Here is a 12968-nt window from a genome sequence, read left to right as displayed (position 1 = left end):
ATTACAGAGAATAGCAGCCCCTGTGTATATTATAGAGAATAGCAGCCCCTGTGTATATGACAGAGAATAACAATCCCTGTGTATATTATAGAGAATAGCAGTCCCTGTGTATATTACACAGAACAGCAGCCCCTGTGTATATTACAGAGAATAGCAGTCCCTGTGTATATTACAGAGAAAAGCAGTCCCTGTGTATATTACACAGAACAGCAGCCCCTGTGTATATTACAGAGAATAGCAGTCCCTGTGTATATTACACAGAACAGCAGCCCCTGCGTATATTACAGAGAATAGCAGCCGCTGTGTATATATAGAGAATAGCAGCCCCTGTGTATAAATCACAGAACAGCAGCCCCTGTGTATATTACAGAGAATAGCAGCCCCTGTGTTTATGACAGGGAATAGCAACCCCTGTGTATATTATAGAGAATAGCAGCCCCTGTGTATATTACAGAGAATAGCAGCCCCTGTGTATATGACAGAGAATAGCAGCCCCTGTGTATATTACAGAGAATAGCAGCCCCTGTGTATATGACAGAGAATAGCAGCCCCTGTGTATATGACAGAGAATAGCAGCCCTGTGTATATTACAGAGAATAGCAGCCCCTGTGTATATTATAGAGAATAGCAGCCCCTGTGTATATTACAGAGAATAGCAGCCCCTGTGTATATGACATGGAATAGCAGCCCCTGTGTATATTACAGAGAATAGCAGCTCCTGTGTATATGACAGGGAATAGCAGTCCCTGTGTATATTACAGAGAATAGCAGCCCCTGTGTATATTATAGGGAATAGCAGCCCCTGTGTATATTACAGAGAATAGCAGCCCCTGTGTATATTATAGAGAATAGCAGCCCCTGTGTATATTACAGAGAATAGCAGCCCCTGTGTATATTATAGAGAGTAATAGCTCCTGTGTATATTATAGAGAATAGCAGTCACTGTGTATATTACAGAGAATAGCAGCTCCTGTGTATATGACAGGGAATAGCAGCCCCTGTGTATATTATAGAGAATAGCAGTCCCTGTGTATATTACAGGGAATAGCAGCCCCTGTGTATACTATAGGGAATAGCAGCCCCTGTGTATATTACAGAGAATAGCAGCCCCTGTGTATATTACAGAGAATAGCAGCCCCTGTGTATATTACAGAGAATAGCAGCCCCTGTGTATATTACAGAGAATAGCAGCCCCTGTGTATATTATAGAGAATAGCAGTCCCTGTGTATATTACAGGGAATAGCAGCCCCTGTGTATATTATAGGGAATAGCAGCCCCTGTGTATATTACAGAGAATAGCAGCCCCTGTGTATATTACAGAGAACAGCAGCCCCTGTGTATATTGTAGAGAATAGCAGACCCTGTGTATATTATAGAAAATAGCAGCCCCTGTGTATATTATAGGGAATAGCAGCCCCTGTGTATATTACAGAGAATAGCAGCCCCTGTGTATATTACAGAGAATAGCAGCCCCTGTGTATATTATAGAGAATAGCAGTCCCTGTGTATATTACAGAGAACAGCAGCCCCTGTGTATATTACAGGGAATAGCAGCCCCTGTGTATATTACAGGGAATAGCAGCCCCTGTGTATATGACAGGGAATAGCAGCCCCTGCCCCTGAGCCACAAGCCCTGGGTCTGAATCCCACTCTGGGACTGAATGGCCACAGAAGTTGGGCTCATAATGCAATCAAAGAGGTTGATTATCAACCTGTCAATCTTCCCAATATGCCTATGGCAGGCAGTAAAATACAAGACTCTCCTGGGCTGCCATGGTTCATGAGAATTGACCCCCCTGAATCTACAGCCTCTGGGCACAGGCTTGTGACACGCTCCAGGAATAACCGAGCTATAGAAACAGACGTAGGCTGGAGCTTTGTCTGTCACGTGTCTCTAGACACAATAAGAGACCAGAAGGATAAGAAGCTGAATAAGTATGTTATAGGGCATTGCATCTCCTGTGTTTATTATACAGAACAATAACTCCTGTGTATACTGTTACTGGCCAGCCACACTTGTATTTAGTATCATCCAGCAGGAGTCAGTTTGCTCAAGAGAAGTATGCACAAAAATCTAAGCTGCCCCAACTGTGGAGTACTGAGGGAGTGCTGCACTGTTGCAGGTGCCAGATTTCTGATGAGATGTTAAGTGGTATCCCTGTCTGCCTCCTCAGGTGGACGTAAAACATCTCATGGCACTATTTTGAAGAAGAGTAGGGAAATTCTCCCTGACTTGTTGACCATTATTTATCCCTGAACCAACATCACTAAAACGGATGATCTGATCATTTTCACATTGCTGTTTGTGGGATCCTCCTGTGTGCTAATTGGCTGCCGTGTTTCCTACATTATACAGTAACTGCACGCAAAAGTGCTTCATTCGCTGTAAAGCAGTTTGGGACATCTTAGGTTGCGCTAGGCGCGATAGAAATGTAAGTCTTTTGTTTTTTTATTCCTTAGTACTTGGTGACTTTATGCATATGACACTTTGGCAGTCAGTGCATGTGTTCTGATGTGTGTGGGTATCCCTTGCCATGAATGGCTGTCTGCTTTCCCTACAGGTATGTCATGGTTACAACACCCTTCTGCTTTGAGCCCAACATCCGTTACGAGATTAGCATCAGATACCAGCGGCTCCGGGCTCCTCAATGGAACACAAACAGTTTCATCTTGGTGGATTCTGTAAGTGTTTAAAAGGCATCAGTCATTCTCTTAACTGCTGATACCTTAGTACAGTGACCACTCACCATTAGATCATTCTGTGCATTTACCTTTTACATATACAGAGCTAAAAATTTAAAAAAAAACACAAATACCAGATATCTGAAATAAAATTTACAAATGCTGGAATTACCCAGCAGGTAAATCAGAAACTGATGGTGTATTATAACCAATACATTATAACCTTACAGATACTGATCTTACTGCTGAACATATCCTAGATTTTCTGTTTTCCAAAATATAAACCTTTATGAAAACACTTAGTTTTCTGTTAATCTTTAATGTATCTTTTTGTATACTCCAAGAGGTGTATACTCCAACAGGGGAATACTCCAACAGGTGTATAGTCCAACAGAGGTATGCTCCAATTGAGGTATACTCCAGCAGAGGTATGATCCAACAGGGGTATACTCCAATAGAGGTGTGATCCAATAGGACTATGCTCCAACAAGGGCATACGCCAACAGGGATATGCTCCAACAGGTGTATACTGCAACAGGTGTATATTCCAACAGGGGTATACTCCAACAGGGGTATACTCCAGCAGGGGTATGCTCCAGCAGGTGAATACTCCAACAGGGGTATGCTGCAGCAGGGGTATACTCCAGCAGGGGTATACTCCAGCAGGGGTATACTCCAACAAGTGAATACTCCAACAGGTGTATAGTCCAACAGAGGTATGCTCCAATTGGGGTATACTCCAGCAGAGGTATGCTTCAATTGGGGTATACTCCAGCAGAGGTATGATCCAACAGGGGTATACTCCAATAGAGGTGTTATCCAATAGGAGTATGCTCCAACAAGGGCATACGCCAACAGGGGTATACTCCAACAAGTGTATATTCCAACAGGTGTATACTCCAACAGAGGTATGCTCCAACAGAGGTATACTCCAACAGGGGTATACTCCAACAGAGGTATACTCCAACAGAGGTATGCTCCAACAGAGGTATACTCCAACAGAGGTATACTCCAACAGAGGTATACTCCAACAGAGGTATGCTCCAACAGAGGTATACTGCAACAGAGGTATGCTCCAACAGAGGTATACTCCAACAGAGGTATACTCTAGCAAGGGTATACTCCAGCAGGTGTATACTCCAGCAGGTGTATACTCCAACAGAGGTATGCTGCAACAGAGGTATACTCCAACAGAGGTATACTCCAACAGAGGTATGCTCCAACAGAGGTATACTCCAGCAGGTATATACTCCAGCAGGTGTATACTCCAACAGAGGTATACTCCAACAGGGGTATACTCTAGCAAGGGTATACTCTAGCAAGGGTATACTCCAGCAGGTGTATACTCCAGCAGGTGTATACTCCAACAGAGGTATACTCTGGGGGGAGGAGGGCAAGTGGGCCTAGCACAAACTTCACACATGCGCATGAAAGAGCGCTTCAATCTCCCTGAGGCACGGAACACAGAGGGAGATGAAAAATCTTACTGAACAAAATAAAAATGTCATAAAACATGTCCCCTCATGTGACGGAGCAGGGACATGTTTTTAATTCACGTGTGAAATTTTTATTTTATTTTCATTTGCTTTAGGAAACCTCATCCTGCCCGTGGATGACGTTTCCTAAAAAGTACAAAGGCTGCTTGGCATTTTTGTCTGCCTGCCCACCATCAGGTTGGACAGGCATCGGAAATTTCACATTGATGACTTTTTTAATGATCTTAATTGTCAGTCTCCGACTCAGGCGCTCACCCACCGGACGAAATATCGCGGGGCTAGGCGATGGTGTCAGGACGCTCGCCCGATGTCATCGTGTGTCACGTTACACTCTCGCCCGATCCCATCGTGTGTCACGTTACACTCGGCTGGGTCAGGCGTCCGTCCGCCCGCCGAGCTCAATATTCTGCCCATAATCCAGACTCACTCTCCCAATGCAGCACTGGTGGATTTTGCTGCACCGTTCAACGTGCAGTTTTGGATGAGATGGTAAACCAAAAGCCTTTCTGCTTTCTCAGGTGCTGTAAACGATCCCACTATTGGAAGAAGAGCTGGGGAGTTCACCCTGGTGTCCTGGGCCCAATATTTATCCCTTAGACAGCATCACTAAAGCAGATTACTTGGTCGTTTTCACTTTGCTGTCTATGGGAACTTGCTATGTGCAAATTGGGTGCCATGCCTCCCACATTATAACAATGATCACACTTCACAAAGTGTCATAGTTCATTGGCTGTAAAGCTGCCGTGCTGTGTAAATACAAGCTTGTTTTAAATGGTAATTTTGCTATAAGAAAGCTATGACATCGTTACATAATGTCCATGTTGTATTGGTAATCAACAGGCTGTGCTTAAATAGCTAACCAGAGAGAGCAGCTCAAAACCAGTTGTACTGTGATTGAAGGCAGTAAAGCAGGTCGATGTCTTGTTTGTTACTTGAGGGGTAAATTTACAGATTTTGCTGATTCCCAGACCTGGTTCTGATGGCTTCTCTTTCCCCACAGCTGGTTCTGTTGCCCAAGTATTCCGAGCTGCCAGGGTTTGTTGGCACGGATCCGGTTGCAATTCATCACCGTGAGGAGATGGTTCGGTACATGTGCCTTGACTCCTTCATGATGGCCAGCATGCCAATGTTGGCGGAAATGTGTGTCAGGCTGATCTGCAGCATCTCAGCTATTATGCATGATGGGGCTCTCCGTAAGTAAGACAACTTTGAGTGAAAATCAATGTGCAGTGTCAGTGTAAAGCCATCTTCTTTACCAATCCTGAATTCCACCCCTGTGTTTTATTATAGGGAGAGAGGGAAGAGGGTTTACTTGACTCATTGCACCTTTAAATAAAGCGTCAGCCATGGCTCAGTGAGTAGTACCCTCACCTCTGAGTCAGACGGTCATGGATTCAAGGCCCAGGCTGGACACTTGAGCTCATAATCCAGGCTGAAATCGCCAGGGTAGTGCTGAGGGAGCATTGCGCATTAGGGCCACCCTGTCTCTCAGCTGAGATGATAAACTGAGGTCCCGTCTGCCCTCTCAGCTGGACATAAAAGATCCCATAAGCACTTCTTTGAAGAAGAGTCCCTGGTGTCCTGGGACCAGTATTTATCCCTCAACCAACATCACTAAAACAGATGATCTAGCCATTATTGCGGTACTGTTTGTGGGAGCTTGCTGTGCACAAACTGTGTTTCCTACATTGCAACAGTAACTACACCTCAAAAGGCTGCAAAGTGCTTTGGATGTCCTGAGGTTGGGAAAAGTGTTGTAGGAATGCAAGTTCTTTTTCTCCATTCTGGGCACAGAGAGTTAACATTCTCCCACGCTCTCAGGTCTGTGGCTGCTCTGAACTGTACATCTCAGCTCCGAGAATCAGGAGTTGTTATTCCCTCATGGTGAGATGCTGAGCTGTAAGGGTTCGCCATTGGGTGGGGCGGGGTGGAGTGGGCAGGAGATGAGTTAATCTTTACTCTGTCAGGTACTAACTTAGTCTCTCAGGCCCCGTGGCTTCAACTCCTTCTCCATCCATTGCAAAGTCTTCCCCTTCCCATTAGGAACTCGTCTGTCCCTGTCCGGGTGGGGAAATTCCTCTTACATCGTACTGAAAACCACACCCTGCGAGACCTGGCTGAACCCAGATAATGTACTTCACATGGACAGGAGGAGGCCATTCAGCCCCAAGAGTCTGTTGTGCCACACGATTAGATCATATCTGACCTGTATCCCATTTATCCACCTCTCCTCCAAATTCCTCAATAAAGTTACCCAACAAAATCAATCAATCTATCAAACTCAGTCTTTCAATTTCCAACTGACCCCCAGAATCCACAGTGTTTTTTTGGGGGGAGAGAGTTGCAGATTTCCACTCCCCTTTGTGTGAAACATTGCTTCCTGGCATCATCCCTGAATGGCCTGGCTCTCAATTTAAGATGATGTCCCCCTGTTCTGGACTCCCCTACCGGAGGAAGTAGTTTCCTTGTATTTTCACATCCTGGATGGGGGAGATATTGGCCTAGTGGCCATGTCACCGGTTAGTGACGCAGAGGCTCAGGCTAATGTACTTGTTTAAATTCGTTTACAGGATGTGGGTGTCGCTGGCTAGGCCAGCACTTATTGCCCATCCATAGTTCCCCTTGAGAAGGTGGGGAGAGCGGAGAGGAGAGGAGAGGGGGGAGGGGGGAGGGGGACACAGGTTCAATCCCACCATGGCAGCTGGTGGAATTTACATACAATTAATGAAGTCTGTAACGCAAAGCGAATGCCGGTAATGGTGACCCTGTTACTCTCAGCAATTGTTGTAAAAGCCCATTTGGTTCACCAATGGCCGGAATTTTCCACCCCCTTCCAGTTCCGCTGATGTGAATGGAGATTTCAATGGCTCGCTGACCCCGCCATGGGGAGGCGGGGCGGCTGGAATATTCCAGCCAATGTCCTTTAGGGAAGGGAATCTGCCGTCCTTACCCGGCTTCACCTACACGTGACTCCAGACCCACAGCAATGTGGTTGACTCTTAACTTCCCTCTGAAATGGCCAAGCAAGCCACTCAGTTCAAGGGTAATTAGGGATGGGCAACAAATGCCGGCCTTGCCAGCGACGCCCACATCCCGTGAAAGAATAAATTTTTAAAAGAGGGTCCTAGGCTCCACATTACTGGGCACTGATGACCTGAGTCTATTCTGTAATACAAAGAACCTGCAGAGTCCATATTTTCAAGGCACATCAAGTGCGAGTGTCACCCCAGAGCCACAGTGTCCATTTGTACTGGGCTCTTGTCACAAGGCCCAACGCTTCCTCATTACCCCAACTCCTGAGGGATAAACAATGAGGGCAGGTTGAGGACAACCAGCAGCTGGGGTTACTGATCAGTTATCAGGAGTGGGAAGCCTAATTCATTCCTCCTCCTTGCCCTAAGACAGGGCTATTGTTCCAGAAGTGGGTAATTATAATGGGGTAATTATATCCATTCACACTGATCACAGGCATTCAAATTTACACCAGGCAGTTGAACATAAAATTATCCACCCTTTGAATTCTGCAGCCCAGATTTTCGCTACAATGCAGAGGCTCTCCACCTTGGTGAAAATCCCGGAAAGGGTCAGGAATTCTAAGCCCCGCCCCCTGAAAATGTCCTATTTTCATGAGGCAGGACTGGAATCGGGCTGGAGTTTGTGAATGCACGGTTTACCGAGGCAGCTCGCCATTTAACTCATCAGCTGCCTACACTGAAGTGGGACTTCTGTAGGCCAGGAGTGTGAAACTTGGTGTGTGGAGATTAGACCAGGTAAGAGGAGGTCTGAGCTTGGTGGATTCGTTTGGATAGAGAGTGTAACCCTTTGGACAGGGTCCTGGGACACCTTTGGGAGAAGTAAGGCACCCTCTTGGATTGTTAAAAGTAAACATGATTGTGCGTAAAAAGTGCATAAACTCATTGGAACTGTCAAAGCTCCTGTCAAGCAACTGTCAAAGAACTATTAAGCTGTCAAGAAACTGTCAAGCTGACCAAAGGATACTAGGTAAGTTGGTATGGAGGGGATAAGGGCAAAGGGTGGTGGGTGAGGCCATGGGTTGGCACTCAGTTGGCACAGGGCTATAAAGGGGAGGTGCTGGCATAGTTGTATTGTCACTGGACTGGTAATCCAGAGACCTAGGGTAATGGTCTGGGAACCTGGGTTCAAATCCCATCATGGCAGATGGTGGAATTCGAATTCAATAAAAATCTGGAATTAACAGTCCAATAATGACCATGAAACCATTGCCAATTGTCGTGAAAACCCATCTGTTCACTAATGCCCTTCACAGAAGGAAATCTGCCGACCTTACCTGGCCTGGCCTACATGTGACTCCAAACCCACAGCAATGTGGTTGACTCTTAAATGCCCTCTGAACAGGGCAATTAGGGATGGGTAATAAATGCTGACCCAGACAGCGATGCCCACATCCCACCAACAAGCAAGAAAAAAGGGCCATGGGATTGTGGGGGACACAGGGGGTATGAGCGGGCAGTGGGCATGGGGGGGTTTGAATGGCCATGGGGTGGATGAGGGGATAAGGTGGCAAGGGGAGTGTTTGGAGGATGAGGGATGGAGGACTGTTTATAATTTAATCTTATTTTAAACAACTTGAAGTGCCAGAGCAAGAGGCCACCCTTCTGCCTAGTCCACCTCCGCACCCAGCAGCCTCTGCACTCATTCCCTGGGGGGAACGGGCCCAACTTCCTATCCAGCCCACTCCCCACAACAAAAACCCCAACTGTGGGTGGCCATGTTTAAAGGTCGGGTTCACTGAGCCAGGAACCCCCCCAACAACCCCCCATCTCCGCACACCCTACCCGGGAGCGAAAACCTGGACCTGCGCCTGCCTTCTGCCCGTCTCTGTGGCTAATTCACAGGGGAGGCTCTGAATCAAGAAGTGGCCCCACGGGAAAATGTGTATGACGCAGATTGGAAGTCTCACCCAATCAATGAACTAGTCCAAACAACAAATATACAAGGGGAGCGAGGAGGGAAGTGAAGGGGAATCAAGATGGAGGTAACCAGCAGGAAAGAACATTGAGGTGGACATTGTGAAAGAGATAATTGGCTGCATCTGGATGACCTGTAGGTACATGTTGGTTATATTACTGGGCTAGGAATCAGGGACATGAGTTCAAATCTCACCGCGGCAGCTGGGGAATTTAAATTTAATTAAATAAACCTGGAATAAAAAGCTACTTGCAGTAAAGTTGACTATGAATCTGGTTGGATTGTTCTAAAAATCCATCTGTTTCACTAATGCCCCCCTTAGGGAAGGAAATCTGCCGTCCTCACCCAGTCCGGCCTACACGTGACTCCAGGCCCACGGCAATGTGCTTACCTCTGAACTAGCCCTGGTTAGTCATTCAGTTTTATACAAGAAAGCAGTGCATTGCCACCTTCTCAAGAACAATTAGGCAATGGCAATAAATGCCAGCTTTACCAGTGACGCAAACGCCCTGTGAATGAATGAAGAAAGCTAGTTGGGCAGAATGGACTTGTTCTGCAAAACTCCTGGTATTGGGTGTTGAGAGAATTTTGTTGCCGATGTTTCTGATCTCTGATCCCCAGCTTGCCAGTGCGACCCACAGGGTTCCACCAGCTCAGTGTGTGAGAAGATCGGAGGACAGTGTCAGTGTAAGAGCAATGTGATTGGCCAGCGCTGTGAGCAGTGTGCTCCTGACTACTATGGCTTTGGACCCAATGGCTGCTCTCGTAAGTTTCAATTTTTGTGTGTAATCCCTTGGGATGTTTGTATTATGTTAACAGCGCTATATAAATGCATATTGTTGCTGATTAGATGAAGAAACTCTGAACAAGGGTCAAGCAGTGTTGTATCTCGAGCTTGTAGATAAGAATGCAAGGCGATAATGTCAGGTTCATGGAATGGGATAAAATGATTGAAGAGAGAACATAATCCCAGTCAGTGAAATGTTCATGATGTCGCTGACAGTGCAGGTATTTGACAGAAACTATGAGCAGAAAGGTAAGGTGGTGTGATGGATTAATAATCCAGACAGTGTGACTTTAAAACACACCATGGGCTGTTTGAGAATTTTAACTTGAGTTTAAAAGTTCTCTCAGTAAAAAGCCCTTAGTAAAAGTAACCAAGAACCTGTCAGATTTTTGTATAAATCCATCTGGTTCATTAATGTCCCATTGGAGGAGGAAGGGATCGTGCTGTCCTTACCTGCTCTGGACTGTGACTCCAGTCCCAGAACAATGTGGTTGACTCTAAACTGCCCTCTAAAGCAAGCACCAAACCCACTGCCTGTGGCTCAAAAAGAAAGCTCAGCATCGCCAGGAATTGCCAGCGACACCCACAATCCAGACAGCGTGACAGTGTTAAAATAATCAGCTTAGTGAGAAAATAAATTAATTTTCTTGGGTGAGTAGAGTCAGTGATAGGGGAGAGTCTACATGGGGATGTGGGAGGGGAGTGAATGGGTGGGTAGAGTCAGTGATAGGGGAGAGTGTACATGGGGATGTGGGAGGGGAGTGAATGGGTGGGTAGAGTCAGTGATAGGGGAGAGTGTACATGGGGATGTGGGAGGGGAGGGAATGGGTGGGTAGAGTCAGTGATAGGGGAGAGTGTACATGGGGATGTGGGAGGGGAGTGAATGGGTGGGTAGAGTCAGTGATAGGGGAGAGTGTACATGGGGATGTGGGAGGGGAGTGAATAGGTGGGTAGAGTCAGTGATAGGGGAGAGTGTACATGGGGATGTGGGAGGGGAGTGAATGGGTGGGTAGAGTCAGTGATAGGGGAAAGTGTACATGGGGATGTGGGAGGGGAGTGAATGGGTGGGTAGAGTCAGTGATAGGGGAAAGTGTACATGGGGATGTGGGAGGGGAGTGAATGGGTGGGTAGAGTCAGTGATAGGGGAAAGTGTACATGGGGATGTGGGAGGGGAGTGAGTGGGTGGGTAGAGTCAGTGATAGGGGAAAGTGTACATGGGGGTTTATAAGGAGCAGGTTTAAAAAGTGTAATGCAGCTTCTGTATGCTACTTGATCCAAGTTGTTATATTTGTCCATTTGAGAAGCTGAGGAGGGCTGAAGTTTCCCACATGGTCTGTTGATGAAGATTTATTGACACCTTCTGCCTTCTCTCCCACAGCTTGTAGTTGTAGCCCTGAAGGATCGATCCACAGCATGTGTGACCAGACCACCGGTCAATGTCAGTGCCGATCAGGGGCAAGGGGTCGCCAGTGTGACGAGTGTTACCCACAGCATTGGGGCTTTCCAAACTGTCATCCCTGCCAATGCAATGGGCACTCCGAGGAGTGCGACTCCCAAACAGGGGCTTGTCTGAACTGTAGGGACAACACATGCGGACACCACTGTGAGAGGTCAGTCATCTACACCTGGGTTGGCCAGAGATTCTCTTGTTACCTTTCACACTTTAGTTTTCCGAAAGTTGAAATATTGAGGAACAGGAACACTCCAGAGGCCTCGAAAGCCAATCTCCTTAACCATGAATTTGAGTTCCATTGTAATCACAACCCACTTTCTCGGTGAGGCTTTAAATAGATGTTAAACCTCTGATGGGCCTGACGTTTGTCTCATCTGGGAATCATGGTGTATACACTATTCAGAAGGGGTATGTGCCATTCTGATCAGTCTGAACACATGCAAGGCCACACTATAATGTCCATTAAATGTCCAGAAAACAGTCACTGCAGCATTGAATTACCATCCTGGCTTATAAACAGATATCCCACTTCCCAACATGCCCTTTGCAAAATAAAATTCTGATAAAATGCTCCTTCACTGAAACCTACATCACTAAAAAAAACCAGAAATCTGATCATTGCTGCTTGGGTAGCTGGCTGTGTGCAAATTGGCCACTCTGTTTCTTAGAGGCTTCAAAACCGTGAGAGTCGGGCTCAGGTAACTGAAGGCCATACATTGAAGATCATCAGTGGAATATCAAAAGGAACAGAAAGATTCACATTTATATAGCATCGCCTCAGTGCATCCCAGGATGCTTCACTGCCAATGACGTGCTTTTGAAGTGTAGTCACTGTTATAATGGAGGAAATGTGTCAGCCCATTAGAGCACAGGAAGCTCCCACAAGCAACAACATGATAATAAAGCTAATAATCTGTTTATTTGTGCTGTTGGCCAAGGTTCAAACATTGACACAGAACAGAACTCACCTGCTCATTTTCAAATGGTGCAGTTTGATCTTTTACATTCACCTGGGGCAGAATGAGGCACAGAATTGTACATGTTAGTAATGTTATCCTGGGGTATGATTCACTGCAAGTTGTGATGATAATTTTTAGCTGATGCACAGTTTTCAGTTTATTACATTGAGTTAGCCTGGTGCACAGTAACCAGCCAGTGTAAATCATTTAAAAAACAGCCTGAAGTATAAACTCATTCGTTCCAGGTCTTTCCAGCTCCTATTTTTTTGCTGAAAATTTTTATGTTAACATGTGACTTCTCACAGATGTTCAGATGGTTACTATGGAAACCCAGTTCTGGGGTCTGGAGAACAGTGCCGCCCCTGCCCATGTCCAGATTATCCAGGAGGTGACCACTACCATAGCATCTCATGTCACGCTGACCTTGACTCAAATCAGATTGTGTGTTACTGTAAAGCAGGCTACGCAGGTAAGTTCAACTCCATCCGCTGTTCCCGTGATAATTAAAAAGGGTAACTGGCAAAGAGCCAGAGTGCCACGAAGATAAGACATATCATGCAGTGAGTTCTGATCTGGAAGGTGCTGCCTGAAAGGGAGGTGGAAGCAGATTCAATAATAACTTTCAAAATGGAATTGGATA

At 46.1% G+C, this 12968-nt stretch overlaps 1 protein-coding gene across 3 annotated transcripts in view; it reads left to right on the top strand.

Moving 5' to 3' along the window:
* lamb2l (laminin, beta 2-like) overlaps positions 1 to 12968 on the top strand; it is a 197170-nt gene that overhangs the window by 138149 nt on the left and 46053 nt on the right. For all 3 annotated transcript variants that reach the window (XM_078543090.1, XM_078543089.1, XM_078543091.1), the window contains 5 exons: positions 2563 to 2683; positions 5180 to 5372; positions 9751 to 9894; positions 11295 to 11526; positions 12634 to 12797. In XM_078543090.1, coding sequence (XP_078399216.1) covers positions 2563 to 2683; positions 5180 to 5372; positions 9751 to 9894; positions 11295 to 11526; positions 12634 to 12797 — 854 coding nt within the window. The remainder of the gene's footprint in view (positions 1 to 2562; positions 2684 to 5179; positions 5373 to 9750; positions 9895 to 11294; positions 11527 to 12633; positions 12798 to 12968) is intronic.

Source organism: Cetorhinus maximus, chromosome 6 (genome assembly GCF_964194155.1).
Source record: "Cetorhinus maximus chromosome 6, sCetMax3.hap1.1, whole genome shotgun sequence".
In the NCBI taxonomy this organism is placed as follows: domain Eukaryota; kingdom Metazoa; phylum Chordata; class Chondrichthyes; order Lamniformes; family Cetorhinidae; genus Cetorhinus; species Cetorhinus maximus.
This window is presented reverse-complemented; position numbering and strand designations above follow the sequence as displayed.